The 26,814-nt window shown below is 39.5% G+C and overlaps 1 protein-coding gene across 6 annotated transcripts in view; it reads right to left on the bottom strand.

Annotated features, from left to right (window-relative positions):
* The window catches only part of COL14A1 (collagen type XIV alpha 1 chain), a 127,638-nt gene that overhangs the window by 82,962 nt on the left and 17,862 nt on the right, over positions 1 to 26,814 (bottom strand). For all 6 annotated transcript variants that reach the window (XM_080578761.1, XM_080578763.1, XM_080578765.1 and 3 more), the window contains exons 6-10: positions 4,961 to 5,116; positions 4,137 to 4,256; positions 2,957 to 3,121; positions 2,404 to 2,565; positions 801 to 952 (exon numbers count right to left, since the gene is read on the bottom strand). In XM_080578761.1, the coding sequence (XP_080434887.1) occupies positions 801 to 952; positions 2,404 to 2,565; positions 2,957 to 3,121; positions 4,137 to 4,256; positions 4,961 to 5,116 (755 nt within the window). The remainder of the gene's footprint in view (positions 1 to 800; positions 953 to 2,403; positions 2,566 to 2,956; positions 3,122 to 4,136; positions 4,257 to 4,960; positions 5,117 to 26,814) is intronic.

The raw sequence follows: 26,814 nt of genomic DNA, 5'->3' as shown, positions 1-26,814 counted from the left end.
CTGATATATAAGTAGCTATTCAGAATAAAGGAACTGTTTAGATAAAGTGCTTGCAATGCAGTTAACTCTGTGTATTGGCCAGTTTTTAATATTATCACTACACCCTCATAAATATTCCTTTAGGACTATATATGTAAACACTGTACTACAAATCGACATTAAAGCATATCCATGCTAAATGCAATGTTTCTAGTGCAAAAAGAAATAAAATATATTCTTAGTAAAATCCCTTTGCTCTTTTGTATTTCCCCACACTTTTGTGAGTTGCCAGCCAAAGCCAAAAGCTTGTTCTACTGCATTTTTTGCACATCTCCAAAATGCCTCTAAGTCCTATGCAAATAAATACCTTGACATTTTCAGCGATCACTTGTAGACATCCCAAATTATACATCCATATTTTCTTCCTTTTATGAATCCTCTCTTCTTAGAACTGAAAATCTGTCTTACCATCAGTTCCTACCTCTTCTGTTCTTGTAAACAGAATGGCACAGGGGAAGTTGATAGATTTGTTTCAAGTAACCATATGTGTAAGCAAAAATGCAGGCACTTACCTGAAGGTACAACTCACGCCATTCCCCAAAAGTACTCCCATGTTTATAGCACATTTACTTTAAATTACATGACAGAAAAACAGCCTGGCCACTACAACTCCATCTTATGTGACCATATCTCTTTTTTACAGTGTGCTTTAAGTCCACACAGGCTATTTTGAGGTAGATTTAAGTAAGACCAGGGATTTTCTGTCTGGTTAGTTCTTCCTGTTATATTATAACCTTCTGGGAAGCTTGTACTCATATTACCTCTTCTGGTTGCCCTCCTCGAGTGGGATAGTACACAACTCTGTATTTTTCCACTTTGCCTGGTGCGTGGGTCCAGCTTACACGGAATCCTCTAGCTGTTACCTCAGATGTGACCAAATCCGTAGGAGCCCCAAGCGAAGCAACAATTGTTCCTAGGTTAGAAACAACATAATTTTATTTTTTTATTCCTCTCTGCAAAATAATTTTTGTTTTGTTGTACTTACTGAAGCTCCAAATATCTCTCCTCATCAGAAAATCTACTGCCCATTCATATTATTAATTCTCAATGGAAACAAAGAACTAACAATATGCATGAACACTGCACATAGAGTTTTCACTGGGATTAAGCCTCCCTGGTCGTGCATAAACCTTATATCAAAAAGACAAAAATACAAAACTAAACCTTCCTGTCCTTCCTCCTATCATTCTTTCAGGCCCTTTCTCTTCCCTTTTTATTTTTTCAGGATGCCTTCTTCCCAGTCATGAAAAACATGCAAGTACATACACAGCATTAATCTCTTGTGTTCATTTGCACCTTTGCAGGTCGGAAACTGATATGCTGCCTGTCAGCAGATTGAAGAGATGCACTGAATAGCCATCTTCTCTGGCAATTATTCCTTTCCACAAAGATGCCTCATCTCTGTATGTTTTTCCAACCTTTCCCTCTCAATTTCCCAGTTTACTGCTTATTCACCCCGCAAGACACCATTGATATTTTGTATTTCTTCCAGTTTCCAGGTGAATTAAAGAGTGAAAAATGGAGTGAAACCTTACTAATACACATTTTTCACAGCACAGGTAGGAATATGTGTGAAAGACAACTTTCCTTATATATTATAAGCATATTGAAAAATCACTCAGCATTCTGTGATATTACAGAATCACAAGCAAAGCAATATAAACAAACTTCAGTGAAGCCATTCAGAAAGAATTTTCTCAGGTATGACTCTTTCTCTGACAAACAGCAGTTTTTTATCACAGATATTTCTTTTGTTCAGAACAGCAAAAAATTATTGTAGTCAGAGCAGGCTTTATTATATATAAGAAGAGTGTTCTCCACCAGCACCTTTTCTTATGCTCTGAAATATATTTTAGAAACGTATTAAAGAATAAAGAGGAAAAATAAATATATCATCAGGAAGGGACAAAGCAATCTTAAAAGCTGAAAATTTTGAAAACTTATGAGACAATAAAAACAGTGAGTTAGGAGATGGAAAGCACAGCACAGACATAACAATTCCATGTGCAGCTGTTAAAGTAATTCATCCCCAAGCCTGTGTATTATGATTTTTTTCCCCTTACCCACTACTTGGAAATAGATATAGCAGAATGAACCTGCATATATATATATATATATGTATATATATATATTTGTACTACAAAAAATCATAATATTTACCACTATCAAAGACAAGGAGCAAAAGATCAAAGCTATCAAAGCAAGAATAAAGCATAACTTCCCTAACAATGTACCTTCTTGTGAGCAAAAGAATATGCAGCTTGACTTAAATGCTAGAAGCCAGCTTGGAACTGCAGGTATTCAGAATAGGATTTCTAGCTATAAATTCATACTAAATTACATTAGATTTCGTTTCTTATTCACCTTTGATTTCCTTTTCCTGTTCCTCTACTCGTGAACACACTGTTCTGGTAAGACCTTCAACAATAGTATGCATGAAGTTGAAGTCAGCAACGTTGTAGACATGTGTGCTGTCAGGTTCAGAGGCAATCTCTTTGAGTTCATTTATGTCTGCATTCTTCACACCTTTCATTGGAAAGAAAAATAAAATATTTGCAACAATAACAACAAAAAACTTGCATGCACAGGCACTCCTAAAAAGTGATTTTTTTCCATTTGCTTTAATGACCAACTACAGATACTGCTCTGTTGTTAAGATGTTACTTCAAAAAGTTAATTTCTGCCAGTGTACACTCTGGTTTTTTTGAGCTGTCTCTTGATAATGTAGCATGCATGGATCATGCTAAATTCACGTTATACTTTAATGTATTGGTAAACATGTTAAAGAAGATTTAAAATAATGATTATACTTACAGCATACAGATGCAAAAGAACACTTAATTAATGCACAGGGTAACAGATACAAATACACCAGAGTTTAATGGGACACTGTATGTGGATATGGCAGAATACCCACCAATAGCGAACAGCTCAATGCCAGCATCTCGTAGGTTTTTAGCAGGAGGGATAACATCATCCTGGGATTTCCCATCGGTGATCAATATGCCAATTTTAGATACCCCAGGCCTCGCACCTGCTTCAGGCTTAAAGCTATTTTCCAAAATGTAAGTTAATGCAAGACCTAAAAATGGAAACATTTTAAAAGGGAAAAACATCTATTATTTTTTTGGATATCACAGTGTTTATATTTCCACTCAATTTAAAAACCCTGAGAAACCTTTTAATAAAGAATGATTATGGAAAAAGAGCTTATTTAATAAAGAATACATTCCAACAAGCAAACTAAACGGCAGTGGTGACATGTCATTTTTAGAGCCTTTTGATGAATCAATGTATTTTAAACTGGCAATGGAAGCCTAAATTGACCTTCCAATGAATTCGTCGTTTTTATTTTTTGCATTCCTACAATCATACTAGAATCTCTCTGTCCTTTGTCCCATTGCAATCCCTTCTACCAGAATAAAGGCTGTTGAAGAAGAGAAGGATAATCTTTCAGAACCTTTCTCCCCTTTTCTTCCCTACCAAATAAAAAAGGCAAAAATTTACTTAAAGGCATGCTTGGGTATTTGAATATGTCATTCTCCTGGCAAGACAGCAAATATTACTAATAGCTACTTTGATGATAGTGGAGTTACACTGAGGCTGTATTTTTCCCAGGGTGATGGGCATCCTCCATTTATCTATCACTGAGTATCTTCTTGGGTTTTAGTGCTCTAACTATCAAAAGGTCAATGGAAATCTAAAAGCCCCAGGTGATCATTTGAACAGTTACTATTGCCAGTTGTCAGATATTAGAACAGCATTCTTTCCTTCCCCAGAATAAAGCTTTGTGCAAGAACATTATGAATGGATTTTGCATGTTTTCCTAGCAGGTTAAAGATTTTACTTCAAGCACACAGAGTCCACGTACACTTTGCTTTATGAGATCCTGTCCTGACTAGAAAGATTCCCAGTGAAGCCAACGTGACAAACACTTCAGAAAGACTTCACAGACATCAGACAAAGCCATTAGCAAGCTGCAAAATAAACATGCCTTTTACCCTTCACAATAAGATATAAAACTTCTTAGCTTGTGCAGCAGGATGTGTTTTTTAACAGAAGACTAAAATTTAAAGATATACTGTGCTATACTGTACCTGTTAACGTATTCCCTCCTTTATATGGTAGATTGCGGACTGCATCCAACACCGCATCTTTTGTGCCGTAGGCATTCAAATGCCATTCAATGCGAGGATCACCACTGTACTGTGCAAGACCTAATGTACCAGAAAATAAAGTACTGCATTAGACAACAAAGCATTTTTTTCTGAGTATCTCTGCTTTACATACTTGGTTACTAACAGCTTGCTTCTGTAACAGGAAAACTGTACTGCTTGATGCCAAAAAAACTGTATAATTTTGTTCTTAGTGGCAGCTCCTCCATTTATTTTCAAAGCCTTCCTTTCAAGTGCTAAAGTAAGTAAATGAGAAAGATCACGCAACTTTTTCAGAGGTTAGTAAGATTCCAAAAAAAATTGCTTTTTTGAAAAAGAACATTTTTATTTAATATGCTTTAGAACAGACTAAAGTGTAAGTAGCAGAACAGAAATGTAACATTTGAGCCAGTTAAAACCACCAGAAGTCATCCACTGGCACGTTCTTCCTTTCAAAATTAAACTGTAAGGATTTGATCTAATGTTGACTGAAGTCATTATGGCTTTTTCCACTTTTTTTTTTTTCCACTGACATCGCATTAGAGTTTGCTTAAGCAGTAAACTGTGAAGAATACCTTCATTAATGTTAGAAACATTCTAGCAGTATTACTCCTATTGATACAAGTGGGAGTTCTAGTTGTTTGCTATTAGTGAGAAAAATTAGGATGAATCTTGCACAAACAAGCAGCATTAAGCTGTTAACGATCTTGAAACCATAACATTTTTACATTGCTGCAGAAGTACTAAGAAAAAACACGATACCTTACCTACTCTTGTTTTCTCAGATCCCACATTGAAAGCAGAAACCAGATTTTCCAGGAATAGTCGAACAAGTCTGAAATTGAATCGGCCGATACTCCAGGAACCATCTACTAGAATCACAATATCTGCAATAGCTGGAGTTTTACAGGTAAACAGGCTTCCTGTAAATCATTAAAATGAAAACAATCTTTAATTTAACAATAAAATTGCAACTCAATACATTTATACCTTCTTCCTCCCAGTAAGCTTAATATCTAAAGCTTTCTTCCAAGGGCAAGGAGAAAAATAATATAAAAAAAAAATCCCTAAATATATTTGTCCTAAATCTAGTAATAGAACACTTTGGCTATTATCTACTCTCATTATTTTGCTAAGCTATTCAAAATTACTTTTGGGAGACCCACAAAAAAAAATAAATCTAAAAATATGATACTTCAGAAAGAATAAGTTAACCATCATATAGTGCAACCAAACCAGTAGTTCATTTTCATTATGAAGATGAATATTATAATTCTATACATGGTATAGAATTCATGACACTTAACTTTAGGTGTAGACAACACAAAGAGTAAAACTGAAAGTCAATTAAATATGCTGTATCAAACCTAAGTAGGATGCATTCAATACAGCAAAGATAAAATATAGAGATTCAAATTCACAATCTCTACCTTAACTAGCACCATATAAAGATTGAGTCAAGTGCCTCTCTTCCAAATGTATGAAAAAGAAGTAAACAAAAATAAAAGAACAATAAGAAATTAACAGAAAAGACCTGATGAAAATCACCAGAGATGCTTTAGGGTCTAGCTTACCAATGAGGAAATCAGAGGAAACGGGAGTAGAGTTCAGACACAAATTGCAAGATAAGCCAACAAGAAGGCTTTTAGGGAAACAAATTCTTAACAAAATGATAAGGCTAAGAAAACGTACCATGTTCAGTTAGGAAAAACAAGTGGAAGGCAAGGAAGAGGAGAATAGACCATGGAAGAATGTGAGGAAAGGTTTCCATAACCTCAAATAGTATAGCCACAACCCACAGAAGTGGCTGCGTGACTGTAACAGTAAGGTTGCTGTAATAGTGGATTCGTAGCATATGGAGGACATGAATGTTATGCAGGTACACCAAACAAGAGCCTGTGTTTGAACTATAAAAATAGCAAACCACCTGCAAGACTGACTACAGAATAAGGATGGAAGCAGGAAAGTCAAAGCAAAGCATGTTAGTGGAAAAGGTATCATGCATGACAAACCATTTAGGCAGGAAAAACATGTCCCTGAACACAGAAAAAGAAACCTAGGCTGATTGGTGAGGTAAGCTGCATCCCAACTTCCATCATCAGTCTCCTCAGGGTCCACTACATAAATTAGCTGACTAAGGCTACTAACATTGAGGATGGTACTGACAGCAATGACCAACAGAGTAAAGAATTCTTAGAAACAAACTGATCTTGAGCACAGATGCTCAGCAATAAATTCGTTGAGAATTACCAATAAGTTATTTGCTCCTTGTGAGGAAATAAACCACATGGTTAGCAACTCAAAACTTTAACATCATATTATAGTGACAACCTTATAATTAAAAATGAAACGATAATCTCACAGGCAAAAACAATCTGATGTGCAGAAGGACTTAAAAATTAGTAGATTCTTACTGTAGTGTAAATCCACTGACCAGGAAACCCAATCCATAAATTTACAGTTAATATCTTACACATGTACTAAAAATGTCTTGAAAAGAGACAGGAACATTTCCTACGTGCAGTTAGCAGTGTAGAATAAGTTCTAAACACATGACAAAAATTCCACTTACAAAGATGCCAAAACAAATATTTTATTTTACTTTTTACAGTACAAGACAACGCTATTTGAATTGGCAACACATTTTAAAATGTAAACACTGGGGAACATTTAGTAAGCATCACAAAAATCTTAAATTGGAAGATATATCCAAAGGAGGTCCAAATCTTTCTATCATTGAACTTAATAGGAAAAATTCCATTGATTTCAGCGGGAATGAGATCTGCCTTTTTGTGATTTAATAGGAACTTACTGGTCATGGCAAAATCCATGTTTTAATTATCTTTGCCAAATAAACTTCCTGTTAATCAGCCCGCATTACTTGCAGCATTTGTCTTCATTAAGCATAAAGTTCAATCATGCCATTCTCGCACTGGCCACGACTAGCTTCTTAAGCTTCAAAATAGCTATTGGCAAAGTTAAGCGCTATTCAACACCAGCAAGGATGACAGAACTGGACCCCTGATTCACATCCAAGCAGCTGCACTGTAGCACAGATGTACCTTTTCAGTATGATCCCGGTAGTTTAATCATATAGCCCAATGAGGAAAACAGGATTTGCGTGGCTGTATTTCCCTTCAAAACTAATAAAATCTTAGGCTTACTACGAAACCCAGCTAGTACCCTAGGTCATACTCTTTTCATATCAACAGATTTTGCCTATAAGACTTCTTTAATTCTGTAGGTGTATCTTTGTGAATAAAAGTTTTTATTGGTTTTAGTAAACCCATTCAGTGCAGCAAAGGCCGAAGAATAAAGAAAACAGTAACCACATTCCTTTCAATACTTTATTTCCACATCATCAGATCAGTGCAAATAGCATCATTCAATTATTTTGGTTAAAATAGTGTGTGTGGTTTAATCCAAGATTGTACTGCAATGCCACAGAATGTGAAAATACGATTCTTTCTTCGTAGATAGGAGATACTTGTTGAATCTTTTCTGCATAAAACATTTAGGTTTTGTTACTTCTGTACACCCACTATTTGCTTATGTTTTCTCCTTGTTGTACTTAATAGAATTGAAGAAAGATCCCTAAAATGGAATAAACAACAGTGAGATATTGAATAGAATAACATGCTGTATAGAAATCTTTAAAACCTGCTAGGAATACAAACACCATATATCATCCTAGTCTATAAAGTTATTCTAAAAGACACAGTGTGTAGCAGCTAATTTACGCACCCCACTGAGAATACCCGGTTTCCATTAACAGCTCCAGCAAAAGTCTTTTTCAATAATCTCTTCAGACAACCATACAGAGCCATGGATTCCTATGGTGCTTGAGGATAATTATGAACTTTTCAAATATCTAAAGAAAACTTTAATGGTTAGTTTCCTCAAAGACATTTCTTGAATGAGGATGACAGCATATAATTTCATAAGAAAAAGCTTCTAGAACTCAGAGTTTTAGCCCACTACAAACTTCAACACTGTGATCAGGTTGTGCACATTTTCCTTTCACTCAGTTATCAAGAAAATAGTGGTGAGAGAGAAGGCACCGCTTTCCTCTGATGCACAGAATACTCACCAGCTCCAAGAGCAGGACAGTAGGGAGGTAACCTGTTGCCTGATTTTGTATAATGTTTCCTAATCTTACACAGACAGCATCATTCTACTTCTAATTCAAGTGCTGCATTCCACAACAAACAGTAACAGAGGCTGTGATTTTGGATTAGAGAAAATGACAGAAACGCAAACATGCTGAAGTCAGAAGGCAAGCTCCATATTTTACAACAGCAACTGTCTTCACTGCATCTGCCTGCCATGGGTGGAGGAGTTTCTTGGGGAGAAAATAATAAATTCATGATCCTTCCATAACAAATTTACAATCTTCCTAGTGTCATTTGGCAAAAAGAATTTGCCATTCTGTCAGGCAGTTCACTGAGGAGGAAGGAGCTCAGTCTGCTCATTTCCTCATAAATGAAGGGAAGACATTTAATGTACTTAGAATTTCTCCTCTGAAGACACCAACTATGAGGCTACCAGCAACGTATTAGGAGAAGGTATTCACACAAAACCTCCTTCAGTAACACCAACAGTCATATCTTCATCAGAAAACATGAATTTTGCTGCCTTTGTTTCAAGGAAATCTTTCAAAGAATAATCAGCAGTGAAGGAATTTTGCATCTACCAAATGAAGTTTCCTGCCTTTGATCTCTCAAGGCTCCAGACGCTGAAGATGATTCACTTGCCTGCAATTCCAACATGCAAGTGCTATTGAATTACCAAGACCCATGTCAGAATTTGGCTGCCAGCGAGGCCAATGATGGCAATGCTGAGAAAATGATCCAGCTTGATCCTTCTGAGATAGAGGCAGAGTTACTGGAGCATGCAAAATGGGACCCCTGAGACATCCCGTTGAAGGAAATGGAGAACAGAGCCAGGACTGGGAGGGGCTCTGGCAGCAGTGAGGATGCACAGAACAAAGCAGGGTCTGCAAGCTTCTGAAAACACTGACACTGCCTCTCTGAGGCTGCATTTTCATCCTACTATTCTTCTCTTCTTCACACATGCACTCAGTGAGACGGCAATGTCAAAAAAAGAAGTCTGACTAAAAAAAAATGCAAGCCTTACTAAGAAACAGATAGAAAAAGTATGATTTTTGGACTAGAGTAGTGGCTCTTTGACTCTTGGAATTAATAGCACTAATCCTCAAAAGTTCTTTGAAAGGCAAAGGAAGAAGCAGAAAATGCAGGCACTGCTACATGGGAGGACTCCATGCCTTAGAAGAACCTGTTCAGTTTGCATCCAGCTATGATAAGTTTTGCAGAAGTACATTTGATATTTTTCCTCCCTTTAGTACAAAACTCCGTTCGCATTTTCAAGAGCCAAAACACACACTTCTTCAGCTAGGACAAGTGAAGACTATAATTCTTACTGAGTCTGCAATATGTCGTTTCCTTTCTTGCTCCTTGTCACAGTGGAAAAGGCAAATAATGTAAAGGAAGATGGTTCAAGTGGAGGTCAGTAATAATACAGTATGAATGGGAGACTCCTTCACGGAGTAACAAAGCACAAAAGGCAGGACACTTGAGAGAAGTGAATGCAAAATAGCTCAGTAGTGACCGACAGCACCACAGCTGAGCAGTAGCACCACTGAGGACAAGGACAATATAATTCTACAGCAGAAAAATTGTTACTTCTGTTTTTAAGAGGGTTAAAAAATAGAGGGACGTGGAGCAGTGTTCAGCTCCAAATGCAGCAACTCACTAGTTCACGCTTCTGACACTGATATTATTGCACTGTGCTGGTGATATCATCATTGCACTTAGACCTCAGTTTAACACATCCCATATGTCAGGCTAAGGACCAGACAAATGCATACAACATAAATGCTTCTCTTTGAACTAGATCCAAACATAGCTTGAATCTGAAGAGCTCAAGTGCTGGAACATCGTTAGGTTGAAAGAGCAGCCCAATGAGGTCAGAAGCTCATCCCTGCTCCCTTAAAAAAAAAAAAAAATCAACACACAAAATAAAATAAAGCAGCCAGCCCTTTCCCATGCACCTTGCTCTGTTCCAGAAAACGACTCTTGCTCAATTGGCAGGCCTACAAATTTCTTATTTTGGAGAGTTTGAATATTAAGGCCTGTTGTGTCTAATCATGTTTGGAAGATTTCATTTTCATTTGACTGTTAATGCTGTAGTTCAATACCTGCTTAACAGCAATTTGCTTCTTTCAAGAAGTATACAGCCATAAATACATGTTATTATTTAAAGTATACCTTTTGAAAATAAAGTGACAAAACTAATTAGCAGTAGCTGATAAAAAAATAAATTAATTAGTCTACATTCAATAGCAAAAAATCCCAACTGTGAGAAAAGGAAGCATAAAGCCCTTTTCTATGCACCTTTCCATGCCCACTGCATGACAGCTGGACTTCTGCAGCAGCAAGCCCTAGCTTACAGAAATTTCCAGAGCTTTCTTCCTACACAGCATTGTAGAACTTTCTTTCTATACCCCAACTTTTTAATTTACTTGAGAGACAGAATAAATGTAAAAGATAACTGTGAAACAAAGTGCTAATGTTTTCTGGTAGACTGCTGCTGACTGATAGCACTGACGTACCTGATGTCTGCAGCAGCTTCCCAAATAGCAGCACCAAACTCTATTTGTGTATCTTGGTAGAAAAAGATGTTAAGAAATCACACTGAATTTTACCTGAGAGTTCAATGCGTTTATATTTCTCTTCCAACAGGCAACATGACAACACAGAACAAAACATAGTGCTGTAATCTTTCCTGAAACTGAAGGTAAACGTGGCAAGACATTATGACCATTAAGCCATAATGATTTACAACGGAGATGTTCCACAGGCCCTCCTATGAAGCACGTGAAGCTAAAGACACTCGTCTGCAGATTACAGTGATAATTCTCCACTTCTCCTTGCTCTCAGTCCTGCATCTGTGTGCATTAATGTTTTAAATGAAACAGCTGTCTTGAAGTCTAAACGACTTTTCAAGACAGAGAACTATACATTTTTATTATTGTGGTCACATTTATCCACCACTCCTGTGTCACAAATACTCCATCATTTAAGAGAGTTATTTTTCCCTTTGGTTTAGTAAAGTATGAAATCCTTGAGACCATTTTCTCTGGCTGTCTAGAAGGCAGTTAATGAGGGGACTGTGGACAAAACTGGCACTCAGAAATCCTGAAGGTTAACTAAGCTGTAAGTACAAATCCCTCTAAACCATGAAAAAGAGCTGGTCTGCATCTGAGCTTGTAGCTGAGATACAGCTTTAACATATCAGGTAAAATGACAGAAACAAGCCTGCTTGAGAGAACAAACCGCAGCTCTACTAAGGTCATTAATCCAGAACTCACATTACAGCCCAGCTCTATAGAGCCAGGTGCACAGTATGTTGTGGCCAGTTTGTTCCAGGAAAAAAAAAAAAAAAAAAAAAGGTTGGTGAAGTAGAGTTACAGTACAGAAGACTTTCAAATTCACATCCCTGTATTACCCTCAAGCACCTCAAGCATTTCTTGAAACGGTATTAACGTAACCAATGGCTATGCTTGTATAAATAAATATATGGGATCTTGAGAAGATTTTGGATATGCCAACCTACAAAACCTACAAAAGCTTTGGATGAAATTCCTGCCCTGTCAAACTTAACAATTCATCCTTTGACTGTTTCACAGAGGTGTCCGAGTGAACACCCTATGCACAGAAACCACAGGCACCCAGAACCACAGTGCAGGGAGGTGGGAAGGGACCTCCTGTGATCAGCTAGACCAAACACCAGGGCAACTACAACTCAGGGCCATGCCCAGTCAGGTTTAAGTGTTTCCAAAGATGGAGACCCCACAGTCCCTCTGAGCAACCAGTGTTTGACCACCATCACAGTATAGAAGTACTTTCTTAGATTTAAATTTAGAGATATTTCAGTTTCTGTCCACTGTTTCTTGTCCTTTGATTGGACACTACTGAGAAGAGTTTGGCTCTGCCCTCTTTAGTCCTTCCAGTGTGTATTTTTACACAAGGTAAAGATCCCCCTGAGCCTTCTCCTCTCCAGCCTGAACAGTCCCAGCTCTCTCAGTCTCTTCTCAAAAAAAAACATGCTCCAAGCACTTTTTTATTTAACTTTTTAAATTAAAAAGTTATCTTTGGTGCCCTTTGCAGGATTCCCACCCATAAATCCATGCCTTTCTTGTCCATCCCAGCACTGGACTGAGCACTCCCCGTGTGCCTCGCCAGGGCTGAGGACAGGGGAAGGATCGATCACCTCCCTCCACCAGCTGGCAGTGCCATGCCTAATGCAGCCCAGGCCTCTGTTGGCCGTCTTTGCTGCAAGGGCACGCTGCTGGCTTGGTGTCCACTCAGCCTCTTCTGCAAAGCTGTTTTCCAGAGAGTCAGCCACCAGCGTGGACTGGTGCCTGGGTTCATTCCTGCCCGGGGCAGGACTTTACAGTGCCCTTTACTGAGCTGCGTGAGGCTCCTGCTGGCTTATTTCTACGGCCTGCTGAGGGCACTGAGGATGGAGCACAGCCATGCTGGTGGATCAAGTACTTCTCCAAGTTTTCATCATCTACAAACTTGTGGAGGTACCCTGGGGTACATCAGTAGTGACTGGCCTCCACCTGGCCATCATGCAGTCGGAGATCACAACTCGCAGGCCTTGGCAGTTCAGCCAGTTTTCCATCCACCCCATTATCCACACACCTCCCTCACACTTCATCAGTCTGTCTGAGAAGATGTTATGGAAGACAGAGCTTGCTAAAGTCAAAGTAAACAACATCCACTCCTCCCGTTCATTCACCAAATTAGTCACCTCACTGAAGAAGGCTATCAGCTTGGTAAGGCATGATTTCACCTTCATAAATCCACGCTGACTACTCTTAATCACCTTCTTGTCCTTTATGCATTGGAAATTGTGGCCAGGAGAATTTGCATCATCACTTTTCCAGGGATCAGGGTGATGTTGACTGGCCAGTAGCTCCCTTGCCCTTCTGGAAGATAGGAGTGACATTTACTCTCTTCCAGGTGTCAGAAACCTTCCCCCAGTTGTCACAACCTTTCAGAGATAATTGAGAGTGGCCTTGCAATGAGACCGGCCAGCTCCTTCACTCCTGGGCGCATCTCATCGTACCCCATGAACTTCTGTCTGTCAGGGTTGTTTAAGTGTTCCCGAACTTGATCCTCCTCCACCAAAGATAAGTCTTTCTCACTCCAGACTCTAACAATTACATTGCATATGGTATTTTTTGAAAACGTTGTCCAGAAACAACCTAAACGATTGAAATCTGTAAGAGTGAATTTAAAATTTGCGCTGAAGAAGAGACAATTATTTTAATTCATCCAGTCAAATCAGTGCTTGATACCCAAAGTATGCAACTGCTATGGGAGCTATCAAAAACAGAGTGTCTGAACTATCACAAGGTACAGACTATGCTTAGACATCTGGGTTTATTTTCAGTTTGGCCATTAGCTTGTTAGTAATTTAGCCATAATCAAAATGAAACTGCTTACTAACTAACTTAAAACCTAACTTAAAACCACATACGTCAGTACGCACACACACCTGGTGCCTAAAAAGCAGACTGAGGGCAACCATATAAAATGCACATTATTTATTAAAATAGTTCTGTGGAGCTCAATAGAGGATGTTTTCCAATTTTTCCGAACAATAATTGTTCAATATTCAATAAATAATTGTTCAGTCGTTCTTGCTCATTGTTTTTTTCCCAATAAATAATAATCATTGCATCACAGAGATATAATTACAATCTATTAGGTCAGCTTTAGGGTTTCCCTTCCCCCATCTGTTTTACATTTACAGATTAATAAAACAGTAACAGTTGCAAGGCTGGCAAAGGACCTGTGATTTAACTGAGACAAAACATGAGCTTCTGAGTGTCATTTTCATTTTTTTAAGATATAGCCAAGCGTAACTGCCCCACCAAAGTCATAAAAATATCTCAACCAACCTCTAACAGATACATCATTATTGCTTCCAACTGATGGGTTATTACTACTTCTTAAGAGAACAAAGAAACACTAAACATTATGAAACTCTCAAGGCAGAAACATCTGCCACAGTTTGACACCACCTGCCTGCCCCCAAGGTATCGAGCTAAATTTCCATGCCGAGTGCGAAAGGTGTTGGGGGTAGGGAGAGAAGAGATGAGATACGGGTGATATTTCACAGGCCACAGCCAGTCTTTCTGAAGGAGTTACCATCCCTGTGCTCACAACTCCCAGCTCTCCTCCCTTCGTCAATCTTTTTAGATCAGTGCAAAAGACAAGCACGTTTAACGCACGTTTTGAGTGCTACATAAACAAACAAAAACCCTCCTGAGGCTAACACTTATTCCTAACACAGCTGTTTGCGCCACTGTGTAGACTTCCTTCTGCTAACTTCTTGCATTCAAGGAAACTGAATACGCTCAAGCACTGGTCCCTCGAGGACTCCGGGAGAGCAAGGTATGGGAATACCTCAGCTCCATTCACTGGGGAATAATGAGCCAAACACACACACAAAGCCCAGCAGCTGGAAGAGGAAAAAGGACTCCCTCCTTTTAGCAGACAGATGAGTACAATCAGCACAGATAACCAGACAGGCGAGACGGGTGAGAACATCTTTGAGGGGAAAACAAGGACCGCTCTGCCACGTGAATAAATTCTGTTTCAGCTCCTAACCAGCACCTTTTAAACCAAGGGGCATGGCTCTGCTGTAACACCAAGGCTCACTAAGCACAGGGCACCAGGCAAAGGGTGCTGACAAGCAGACAGGCCAGAATCAGAGTCCTGCATCAACGGGTCGAGAAGGAACACGGAGACCCTCCGATTACGCAGTGAGGGTGGCAATGACCCTGAACTCCTCTCTCCTTACTACAAGCTCCTGCTTCATGTTGATCACCAGTGTTAGTATCAGATGAATGAGACAGGCTGCGAAACAAGACTCCCCTCTCCAAGTGGTAAGGAACAGCCTTGAAAGGGAACTTGTACAGCAAACAGCTCAAAAGAAAAAGACTTGGCACCTCCTGGTTGTATTCAAGACAAGGCCATTTCAAGGATCACAGTCCCTGAAAACAGACACCGAAATGTTATCCTTAATCTCCTGTGTTGTTGTCCAGAGCACGGAGCAATGCAGCTTGTTCGTCAGGGTACTCAATGCAACTGGAACGTAAACCCACGATATGTGAATCTATTGGTGAATGCATCAGTCCCTTAGGATTGTAGCTTTCTTACAAGTCTTCATCTTGCACGTCAGTGTTTATTAAAGTAGCAGAGGGTGCTGATGCAGTCTGCTACTGCCTCTCCAAACCTTTATTTTTATTTTTTTTGGCTCTCCCTTCCAAGATTGCCACACGACTTTAAAAAAAAAACTGTCCAGAGTTTCAACATGTTACTATGTAGCTTCAGTTTCAAAGACCAGGTAGTGTCTTTCGTCAAAGACAATAATCACTCATGATATAAAGAGATATTTACCTAGTATATATAGAGTCATGAGCAAGCCTACAGACTTCAAATCATGGCATTATGAGAATTCATGCTGCCACATGATGAACTGTTAAGGAGTGTCTCAGCTTAGTAGTAACAAAAGTATTTCAGTAATGAAACATGTCAACACAGCCCCGAACCTGGCTGAAGGTAACAGTCTCTTGCTGCCAGCAGAATCCAGCTGTGCCAGCACACTCTGTGGATTGGAGGGATGCTCAACAGCTAATGACCTGAAGAGATGAAAAGCAGTCTGAGAAGAGAAGGAAAGCCAAAGCTTCAATTATCAGTCACTCAAGTATGGGAATAGCATTCTCCCGCTTCAGGTAAGAATGGATTGCACAAAGAAGCCAATGCCCTAAGGAAAGCTACCAAAGAAAGAAAGAGCCCAGACAGGAGGGTGTTCAGTTGGTAATGATTCAGACTTACCTAGAAATATGTGATTTCCTGTGCTGAGATATAAGGAAACACATCTTGTAATTCAAGGGTTATGAACCTGAACACCCTGATATTATGAACTAGACCATTTTAAGACAAAAACAAAATTACTTTAGGTCCAAGATAGGACGTGTCTCTTTTTCTACTCCGATAGAATGGAAAAAGAGCTATAAGGTGTGCTGGTTTTCTGTTTATGGCCATATATACAAACTTAATGCACTGATAGAAGAAGAGTGGCAGAGCTAGGGTGAGGAGCCAGGAGGTAAGTGGAATCCCTGCGTACGAATGGAGACTGACCGTACCTGCTAACACCAAGCTTTTCCTTTTCTGAACAATGCAAGAGTTTGCCTGGTATATACAAATTGAGGAATATATCCAGCAGCCTCTGTATAAATACACGATTTCAAAGCAGGCTAAGGTAAATAAATGAAATTATTCACAATTTTACAGATGTTGTGTAAATAGACAAGGCAGTTACAAAATATGAGAGACCCTGTTAAATCAACCCCCCCAAATCTCTCTTTCTCTCTGATCCTCTCCCAGTCTCACTTCAATCAGGGATTCCTTCTGTCACAAAGTGCATTTCTCAGAGTGAACCCTTTCCCAGTTCCAGCTTTTACAGCTACTTTTGGGGCTTCGCTTTCCATCTTGCTTTCCCTCTAGAACATAATTCTCTTATGCGGATGATTGCAACATGTTTACAAGTAAACTAATGGCTATTTACCCCTCACAGAAATAAATGCTGCAAGTTGTCGTCTCTAAGACTCACTTGCATATTTTTCCTCCTTAACACAAAGGACAACAAAAACTGCCCTCTTCCATAACCTTGCTTCTCAAGTGGCCAGCAGAAGCCTGCATTATTAGAAACATAATTCATGCGGACATCTAACGCAGAAATAGCAGAGTTCACCTAGCTTGATTGATTTACCATTCCAACAGACTATGGACAACACAACTCTCCATCCTTCTTCTCCTAAGCATATTTTTAAAGGTTCTTGTGGCCATAAAGATGATGACAGTGTTACAGAACCTAATGCCTCATTTACAGCCACAATCATGTGCTCAGTGGAGCTTGGAGTCGGTTCTGTCAGGACAGTAAGGCAAAATCATCCAAGATTTTGTATTCAAAGTGAGTGAAGGAGTCTGGTAATTGTCCTGAATACATTTAGCTGCTACTGGAGAGCAGTCTCCTGTCCCAGTTACTGAGAACATTTGATCACAATCTCTAAACGTAGCTTAAATATAGCTTGCTTGTTTTTCTCCAAAGCAGTAACTAAATAGCAAAGGAAAAGCATTTAAGAGCTCTGTCATAGAATCACAGAATGGTTTGGATTGGAAGGGACCTTAAAGACCATCCAGTTCCAACCCCCCTGCGATAGGCAGGGACACCTCCCACCAGACCAGGCTGCCCAAAGCCCCATCCAGCCTGGCCTTGAACACCTCCGGGGATGGGGCATCCACAGCTTCTCTGGGCAGCCTGGTCCAGTGCCTCACCACCCTCTGAGTGAAGAATTTCTACCTAATATCTAATCTAAACCTACCCCTTTTAGTTTAAAGTCAATACGCTTGTCCTATGCCTAGGACTCTTGAGAAAAAGTCCCTCCCCAGCTTTCCTGTAGGCCCCCTTTATGTACTGGAAGGCCGCTGTAAGGTCTCCCTGGAGCCTTCTCTTCCCCAGGCTGAATAACCCCAACTCCCTCAGCCTGTCTTCACAGGAGAGGTGCTCCAACTCCTTGATCATCCTTGTGGCCCCCCTCTGGACTCACTCCAACAGGTCCACATCCTTCTTGTGCTGGGGGCCCTAGAGCTGAAGGCGGTGCTCCAGGTGGGGTCTCACGAGAGCAGAGCAGAGGGGGAAGATCCCCTCCCTCGCCCTGCTGGCCACACTTCTTTTGATGCAGCCCAGGATACGGTTGGCTTTCTGGGCTGCAATCGCACATTGCTGGCTCATGTTGAGCTTCTCATCAACCAACACCCCCAGGTCCTTCTTCTCAGGGCTGCTCTCAATGTCCATCTCAGTACAGATATTTCCTATCAGGTTTTCCAGTTGTGGGAGGCAGGAAGCAAGAGTCTGCTGAAGGATTGTGGCCAGGTCTATAAAAGCATTGCTATTGAAAGAGGAAATCCAAGTTGCAAGTAGTCAAAGGATAAAAAGGCTTAGCTATGTCCTCCAGAGATATTCATAGGACAAACTCTTGGAATAAACATTGATCATCCAAAGCACAGTGAGCTAAACTTTCCAGAAGGTATAAGGGAGTTTATTCAAGAGTTTCCCTGCAACAGAGTCCTTCTGGATGTCCTCCAGTGACCGAGAAGGAGTTCCAAATGTACAAAGCTCTGCATGGTGGCTCATAGGTTTACAATCAAGGAAACTGAAAGGATGTCTCGCATCAGATTCCACCTGGCTTGGATGGGATATCCTAAATTCAAAGGTCAAAGAAAGCAGCGTTATATTCTGGTAAGTCTTCAACTCCTGTTTTTAACCAGGTATTTGTGTCAGTTGAAGTTGAGGAAGAAGCCATCTCTTGCATAGTACGAGTAGAAAACAATCACTGTCTAAAACAGCCATGCCTTGCCCACCTAGCAAGGATGGGGACTGCAGATAGAGCTGCTGGGCAGGTTCTAAGTGGTGTCTGGAGCAGAGATCTTTTAGCACTACAATGGGATGGTGATCGGACCAGAAGTGAAGTCACTAACACACCAAGGTTCAAGTGAGAGTCTTATTGGCAAAGACCAGATGGGCAGATGCTGTTTCCATTAGCAGGAGCTGAGATTGATGCATCATGGATCCTCCACGTGAGCTAAGGTTCAGTAGAAAAAAGCCTTAGATAGCATCCAAATGCAAAAGTGAGAAAGATCAAAATGGAGCTATAATGTTGTTCCTGTGGCTGAGCAGTCTCAGAGTACTGAGAAGAGTGTGGTGAGGGAAGCACAATTAAAAATGCCTGTCAACATTTTGTGGTGCTCCAAAATGTTCTAAGAATATGGCAACATGATCCAAGCATTTCCCAGTCTTCTCAAGGGATGCATGGGGATCTGAGGTCATCCCCCTAAAGACACATGGATAATAGATTCATTTTTATGTTGATATTACCTTTAATTGAGCAGCAAATGTTACAAGCAGGTGTATACCACACACAAAAAACCTATTCACAATCAGGTCAGCCAAAGGACTTCATCTTACTGCATGCAAGACGGTGCTGAAAAGTGATTTTTCTACTAAACTACTAAAATATTCCACTAGTCGGTAACCACAAAACTCAAAAGTAAACTGAAAAAAAAGGCAGTCCTGAAGTAACTATAACAGCCTACACAAAGCATGTGTACCCAGTTTTAAGGCAGTTAAATGGCAGCAGACATGCACCCTGCTTCATACTCAACAAGGTGATGCATCCACATTCTTCCTACAGATGCTGCAAAGGTGAAATGTTCAAGTCTCAGTATGATGTATACACATCCTTTAGGGAAATGCAGGCTGTAGCCTAACATTTAGACAAACACAATCAATAATTCCAAACTTTACTTTATTCTTCAATGCAAACTTTAATTTACACATGGCCAAAAATGAACCCTCTATCATGCTGAAGTACTACGCAATGTTTAAAGAACTTACCACATCTCCCACGTAGGGAATGCATCTGTCTACATGCTGCAGTATCTAAGAAACTGATGCTAAAGACTAATAGCCAAGGTTATGGATACACTTTGTGATAGGGGATATAGCAGAAGGTGTTGAGCTAGCTAGTTCTGAGCAGGCTAGCACGTTTACCAGACAGTGCTGTTGGATGATACAGCTGCACCGCTGTCAGCTTTGTTGTAAATTTGGTTGCATCTAGTTCAAGCAACCCTTCAATATTATACTGCACTCCACTGGAACAACAAAACAATAGTTAAGTAGAAACTTTGATCAAAAACTCATGGCTCATGAAATACTAATCACAGAATTATCAAAAGTTACGAGATACCTCTCTGGCAACCTACTGTGCAAGCTCAGGCCAAAGTAGTTCAGCGTTTGCCTCTTGTACAAGTCCAGCACAGCCCCAGAAACTAAACATTAATTACAGGGGTATCTTGCTGGCACCTTCCAAGATCAGCAACATATTTTTATAACTCGTACTTACTTCATAGCATGGTCTAGATATTGGAGTAGGCATTCAAAAACAGAAAAACACGGTCTCCCAGCATAGTTCTGGGTCTGCTAACACCTCTCACATAAAAAGGAGGTCACCATCCACATGGGACACGTTAAAAAAAAAAAAAACACTCTAAAAAATCCTATTTTTCTCTTTTGTTCTGATTGTAGTTGGCCATACATGTCTTAAAATTGGGTAAATATATTTTGGGACCTGGAAATAAAAACTGAAAATGAACCGATAAATAGGTACTTGAAAAACAGGTTAATCTAGGATGGGAGGTTGTATTTTATGTTTAAAGAAAATTCCATTATAGCATTAATCCTGGAATCACAGAGAAAGACAAAACTCTCACAGGCTGTAAGACTGCAGAAAAAAAGGAAGGAAAAAAAAAAAGGGAGCAAAGGGGCAGGAAAGAGAAGACAGAAAAGAAGTCATCCACATTAAAAACCACAGACAGAAACACAGCCCATGAACAATAGTTTTATTGTGCAATGAAGAAATGGAATTCCCTTTCTTCCATCTGCTGTGGTCATTCTGGAGTATTAATTTACCCTTATACAATAAATCCATATTTTTTGCCATCTTGGTTCAGGCTTCTAATCCAGTTCCAGGGAGAGAAATATAATGCATTTGCTAAAATACAAGCAAACCTACAGTGTATTAGGTTATGTGATAAAATGCTTGCCTTCATGGACAAAGGAGCACAGAGGTACAATGCCAGTTGGAAGAACCTGAATAACACCCTTACAGGATTATTCCCAAGTGCATCAGAGGACAGCCATCGGCCCATGGTCCTGGGGTGAAACCCATAATGTTGACCAAAGGAAAGGCTTTTCAGAGCACCCTTCAGACTGATGGGGTTACTGCCTAGGAGGTAACGAGAGTTACTATGAGATGCAGGAAATAGTATTTGGGGATTGTCTAAGCCTTAGCGTAACAGCTTTAGGGGAGGAACCAAAGAGAGGGAAAAAGAGGGATCAAGGTAATTTGGGAATGAACTACCACTGGAAAATAAAAAGACAGAGTAATAAAAGGGGTCTCTTCCACATATGCAGGTGGCTGGTTAGTACACTTGCCCAGGCAAGTCCTGTGCCACAGGCTTTCCCATCTTCTCAAACTCCTTTTGTAACTATTTTTCTAGGCGAGGAGCGCTCTACTCTGTGTGCATAGATCTAAATGCCAGCAACTGAAGTCAGACCACAAGTCACCCAAGCTCATGTGCCTGTGATGCCAACAGCTGGAGCAAGTGAGATCAAGATGCCAACAATTGCAGTGGTCATGGCGGGGCACAAGCTCTCATGCATCCACGGTGCCAGCAACAGGAGAAGCAAGGGTACATATTTCAGTGTGCAATGGCTAATGCATTAAAAAAAAAAATAAATAAATAAATAAAAGCTGTCAGCAGGCAGTAAGTGGCTGTAAGTGGCTTGGGAGCCAGGTACCAAAACAGCCGTAAGTCTGGGCCAGATATCTGTGTCTTTGTGAGGCAACTGGAGGAGCTGGCTACCAGAGGAACTAGGAGGTCCAGGCCTGGAGAGATTTTGGCCTGGGGTTCAACTGAGACCCAGCTGCCTGGGTGTGTGTCTGTCTGTCTGACGCAAATGGAGATCCAGGGGTCAGTTACCAGAGGGATCACATTTCCCACTAACAGGCTTTCATCCTGATCAACCAGAGAGGTGAAGAGGCCACTGATGTTTTTGTCAGTGTGAACCCTGTCTGCTTCTGCTCATGCTGACCTGTGTGGCCAGATATGTATATGTGCATTTTAGTATACTTATCAGGACTACACGCTCAGCTTTGCTGCTGGTTGGATGTGGGGACATGGAGATATGGCAACCCTGCTTGGCTATATTGGGCTACTGGATCCAGTGAGCCCTAACACAATGCAAAAAAAGAACTCACATTGAAAGCGGAAGAGAGAAATACTTTCCAGTAAACTTTACTTTTAGCCTCAGATTGCAGAAGCAGATTAATGTGCAAGACTGAGAAGTTGCTAAAGACTGTATAAGAAGAACAGAACGGCACTGGGGAAATATGTCCACACAAAACAGTTACGATCTTTCTTCTGCCTAGTCATAATGCAAAAGCTGAAGTGTCCTCTGGAAAGCTCAGGGAACACTGTTAATAAGGCCAATTAATTACAGGTTACATAAAGACATAGTTAATGAGTTCTGTAGCCTCAGAGTTCAGTAAGCAATAAAAAAATAGAAAAATGTCATAACTAAACCCAACATTTGCAGCAACGCTAGCCAGGATGAAGTGAGTAAAACTTGGAAACAGCCAACGGAGCAGCGGAAGTTCAGAAGGTATTCATTCCTGTGGCTTAGTCAAATACCTCATGGCACTAATTTCACACTGTCTAGTAATACTTACTGAAGCATCTGACATTAACTAAGACAAGTTAATAAATTAGATGATTAGTCTTTTCTACTGAGTAGTATCTTAATATACTTCTCTGTGAACTTCTTCCAACACTCTTTAACATAATGCCACTCAATAGCTACAGAGTGGATGTCAAGGCTCACCTGCATCAGAAGTGATAGAGGTACTGGAAGAAGAAAGCAAATCAGTATTTTTCAAGTTTACCGCTCCTCTTATTTCTATCACTATCCAAAGACAAACATGACCTCACTGCAAGAGCTATTATAATACAAACATCGGATATATATGCCATCATATTTTGAGGAATGATATGCCTTTTGCATTATCTGATAATGTGCACAGCAGTGGAAGAAGGAAAAAAATATTATGAAGAAAACAGGGGAAGGATTGGGGCAAGTTGTTGTTTTAATATTTGGGGTTGTGTTTCCCACTACCCAACTATTTTTTTTAATTGGCAATAAATTAAGTAATTTTTTCACAAGTCAAGTGTATTTTTGCCTACAATAGTAACTGGTAAACAATCTCCCTGTCTTTATCTCAACCCAGGAGCTTTTTCATTCCTGTTCTTCCTATTTTCTCCCCATCTTCCTGGAGAGGGGAGTAATCAAGCACGTAGGTGGGAGTTTGGCTGCTAGCTTAGGCTAACCCATAGCAACTCACAAATAACTCCCCCCCCCCCCCCCCCCCCAATAAAGTTTGCAAACCAAAAATAAAATTGGCCCTCAATGCTTTGTTGTTTTCATTGAAATGGTTGACTAAAAACATTTCGGACATACTGAAACATTCTAAAGAGAAAGGATATAGTCACATATTTACCACAGGATACAGTCAAAACTCTGATTCTCCCCTCCCGAAAGGGATTTGATTAGAGAATCACTCGCAGAAGCTCTTTGAGAAACTGTAAAACATCTGAGAAGGCAAAGAATGTATTAACTCCTTTCACTGTACAGAAAGGAGCTTTGTACATGAGAGAATTGAGTACTTGAACCTTGGCACTTCTCCAAATATCAGTGCATGCTGAATGAAGCTGAATCTGTGAACTTTATCTCAACAGAGAGAAAGAGAAAAGGTTTCTGACATGACTGAGTGTAGAGCAGCGATAAATCCCCATGCTGAAAACTGACAGGTTCTGAAAAATATAGAAAGAAGACTCAACACTTGAAAGTGGTTGTTCAGAAGAACTAGAGGGGGTTTCTGGAAATCAAATATGAAGTTAACATTTGATGTATGAGTGCTAGACATTAAAGGTGAATTAATTTGGCACAGTGACATTACTGAATATACGTGGGAGGTTTATTCAAGATAAGAGCATAGTACTTAGAGCAGAAAAGAAAGGAGTCAATCTTTTCAAACCATTTGAATGGGCAGGACACAACAGATGGAAAATTTTAATCTGGATTAGTAAAGCTGCTGGAAAAATTACTAATGAGCCACACAAGACACGGACAATTTCATGAACTGAATACAAGCTAGTTTAGAAACACAAGAAAAAGGTAGATTTGGGAGGTTAGGAGAAGTTGCCAACACCTCCCAGCACTAACTAGAGCCTCAAGCAGTTGCTAATCAAATAGGGGACAGCACTGCAGAACCAGTCCTCCAAACCACAGAGGAAAAGAAGAATGAGAAGCTCTGAAACCAACTGGAATCATTAATACAGATATCCATCTTGCATTTCTGAGTGAAGAACTGGCTTCTGTGAGTAGAAGGCTTAGTGAAATCTTTGTTCCACTGAAATTGAAAGCGAAATCTGTTTTATATTGTGTGATCATGAAGAGAGTTATTAGCTAAGTATTTCTAAATGACAGATTTCAATGATGATGTGCCTTCTGTGCCTTTCAGGAAAATTAACAGGGTACATAGAGATCAGACAGTAAGAGTTATCATAATGCACACACTGGACCTCCCATTATTGACAGTGTCCACATGCTTTTCCCATATACTTTAACAAGTTTATTACTGTGCCTTAATAGTTGCAGTGTTATTGACAGAGTCCACATGCTTTTTCCATAAATTTTAACAAGTTTATTACTGTGCCTTAATAGCTTTGCCCCAAAATATGGAGTTGGAATTATCTAGCCTACTAAAACACCAAATCAGTCTTAATATTCACACTGGAGAATTTTGCCAGACAGTTCTCCACATGCAGAAGAAAGACTGATGACCTTTGCCTTTGTAAGGCTTGCAAAGACACTCCAGCCTCTTCTTATATAATGATGTTTCTGTAAGACGTGGGGCAGATGTTCACAGAAGGCACCTTCTTCAAAATTTGGCACCAATACTTGCAGAAATGGTTAAATAAGTTTTTGCTATCCTTTCAGTCAAGAAAAAAATAGAAGCCATAGCCATTTCCTTACAATACAAGTCTGGACAATGATTGTTTTCAATTTGATTTGTGGGTAAAGATTGCTCCATTTTCAGATAATGTATTATACTACCCATTTATTTTACTGTGTGTTAACTCTTAAGGTCTCACCAACTTGATCAAGGATATAGCACAGCCATGGAATGTATCAGAGTTACTATTAAATCCATCAAATTTAGCCATAATACTAAATTGTTATGAAACCAATTAACTGCTGGCCTGAATTCATTTGGTCATACTCAGATCATTTCCTGTCAAACATCTGCAGAGGATCAAGTTATTCTTCATGGTTTTACCATAAAATTTTGCTCTTATTTCTTTACTCCATTTCTGTCACAGACTCTTCCTGATTAACTTTTTTTTTTTTGATTCATTGATCCAATTTCAGTTTGAGGTAAAACAGTCTTTACACATTAAACTAGTAAAGTTTTGATACCATTACTCTTTATATATCAATTTTGAATTCACTTCTATTCCAGCTATGCATTTTTTGCTGATGCTGTTATTTCTGCACAACTTTTTTTTTTTTGCTTCGACTTTCACCCTACTCCCACTGAAGTCATTCAGTTGGAATCTCCATCACTTTGAATAATCATTATACTGTGCAAAGGGAAGAAATATGCAATAGCTAGACAGTAGGAAAAAAGAAGTCTTATTACTTTACATTTCAGTATAGCTGGATTGGGAATGGGTTTAAACAAAAGCAAGAGTTCATACAAATTAGCATAGGCTTGGGGTTTTTCTTTGTCAATTTTGCTGATTGAGAAATTTGTAAATGTTGCATTTCTTTCAAATATATACCCCATTTTTCTAGTAAAAGATGTTACAGTAAATGTAACTTTTCACAAGTGCTAGATGAAGTGTGTTTTGCTCTGATACATTTAAAGAGGTTTAGATGAGTAAAAAGTTGGAGGGGGTGGAGGAGAGTTAAAGACTTTGCAAGTAAACAAGAATCCTGAAGAGGAAGACTGCAGATCCAGTCTCCTCTCGCCAACTGCATTTTTGCCCCTACTGCATGAAAAAAGCATAAATCCTCTCCCACAGTCTGGCAGACACTTTCCTCTGTCTGCATTTAATCAAAATTTTCCTATTGCAGACCCATTTTTCCCTCCTTCAACTTTTATCACTTGTCCTTCATTAAGAAAACAAATCATATTTTCCTTCTTTGGTTCTTTCATTTCTTCCAACTCGATCTTCTTCTAGACATGAAAAAAGATTGCTACCCCATCATGCACTTGCAGGTATAACTTTATTCTTCTATACTAAACACTAATTAACATTTTCTCCAATGCACCCAATGTCATAAATTTAAGGGTACTTTGGCTTGAAAAAAATGCTGCACGGAAACAAACTTGTATATTGTAAATAAACACAACATGGCACAAATACTTATGGTAAGAAGACAATAATCACTCATGTGAAAAAAAATTTGCATGGGCTTCATGAAGTTTTGGATGAGGTCTCTGATAGTTTGTTACCAGGACACAGAACAAAAAGGGACTGGAGAAATGGGAGCCTCAAAACCGTCCAATTTATTCAGGGAGAATAAGGTCATATCAAGCTTTTCTCTGTGCTTGTTCTGTACATCATAAATAACCACTGAGGGGAATAATTACTGTTGGGATTACTTCATAAAGAAGATGCTATTTGAATTTTAGAGCAACAGGAAACAAACATATATTAAGCTCGAAAGAGATGTTACTGCCCATTTCAGATAAGCTTCTCCTGACAAGAAATATTACATTTCACCAAAAGATTGGCTCCTTGCAACTGGACAAAGTGGACTCTTTTTTTCC

The sequence above is a fragment of the Anser brachyrhynchus genome (genome assembly GCF_964034855.1).
Source record: "Anser brachyrhynchus genome assembly, chromosome: 2".
In the NCBI taxonomy this organism is placed as follows: Eukaryota; Metazoa; Chordata; class Aves; order Anseriformes; family Anatidae; genus Anser; species Anser brachyrhynchus.
The sequence above is the reverse complement of the archived record's forward strand: the minus strand, read 5'-3'. Positions and strand labels throughout refer to the sequence as shown.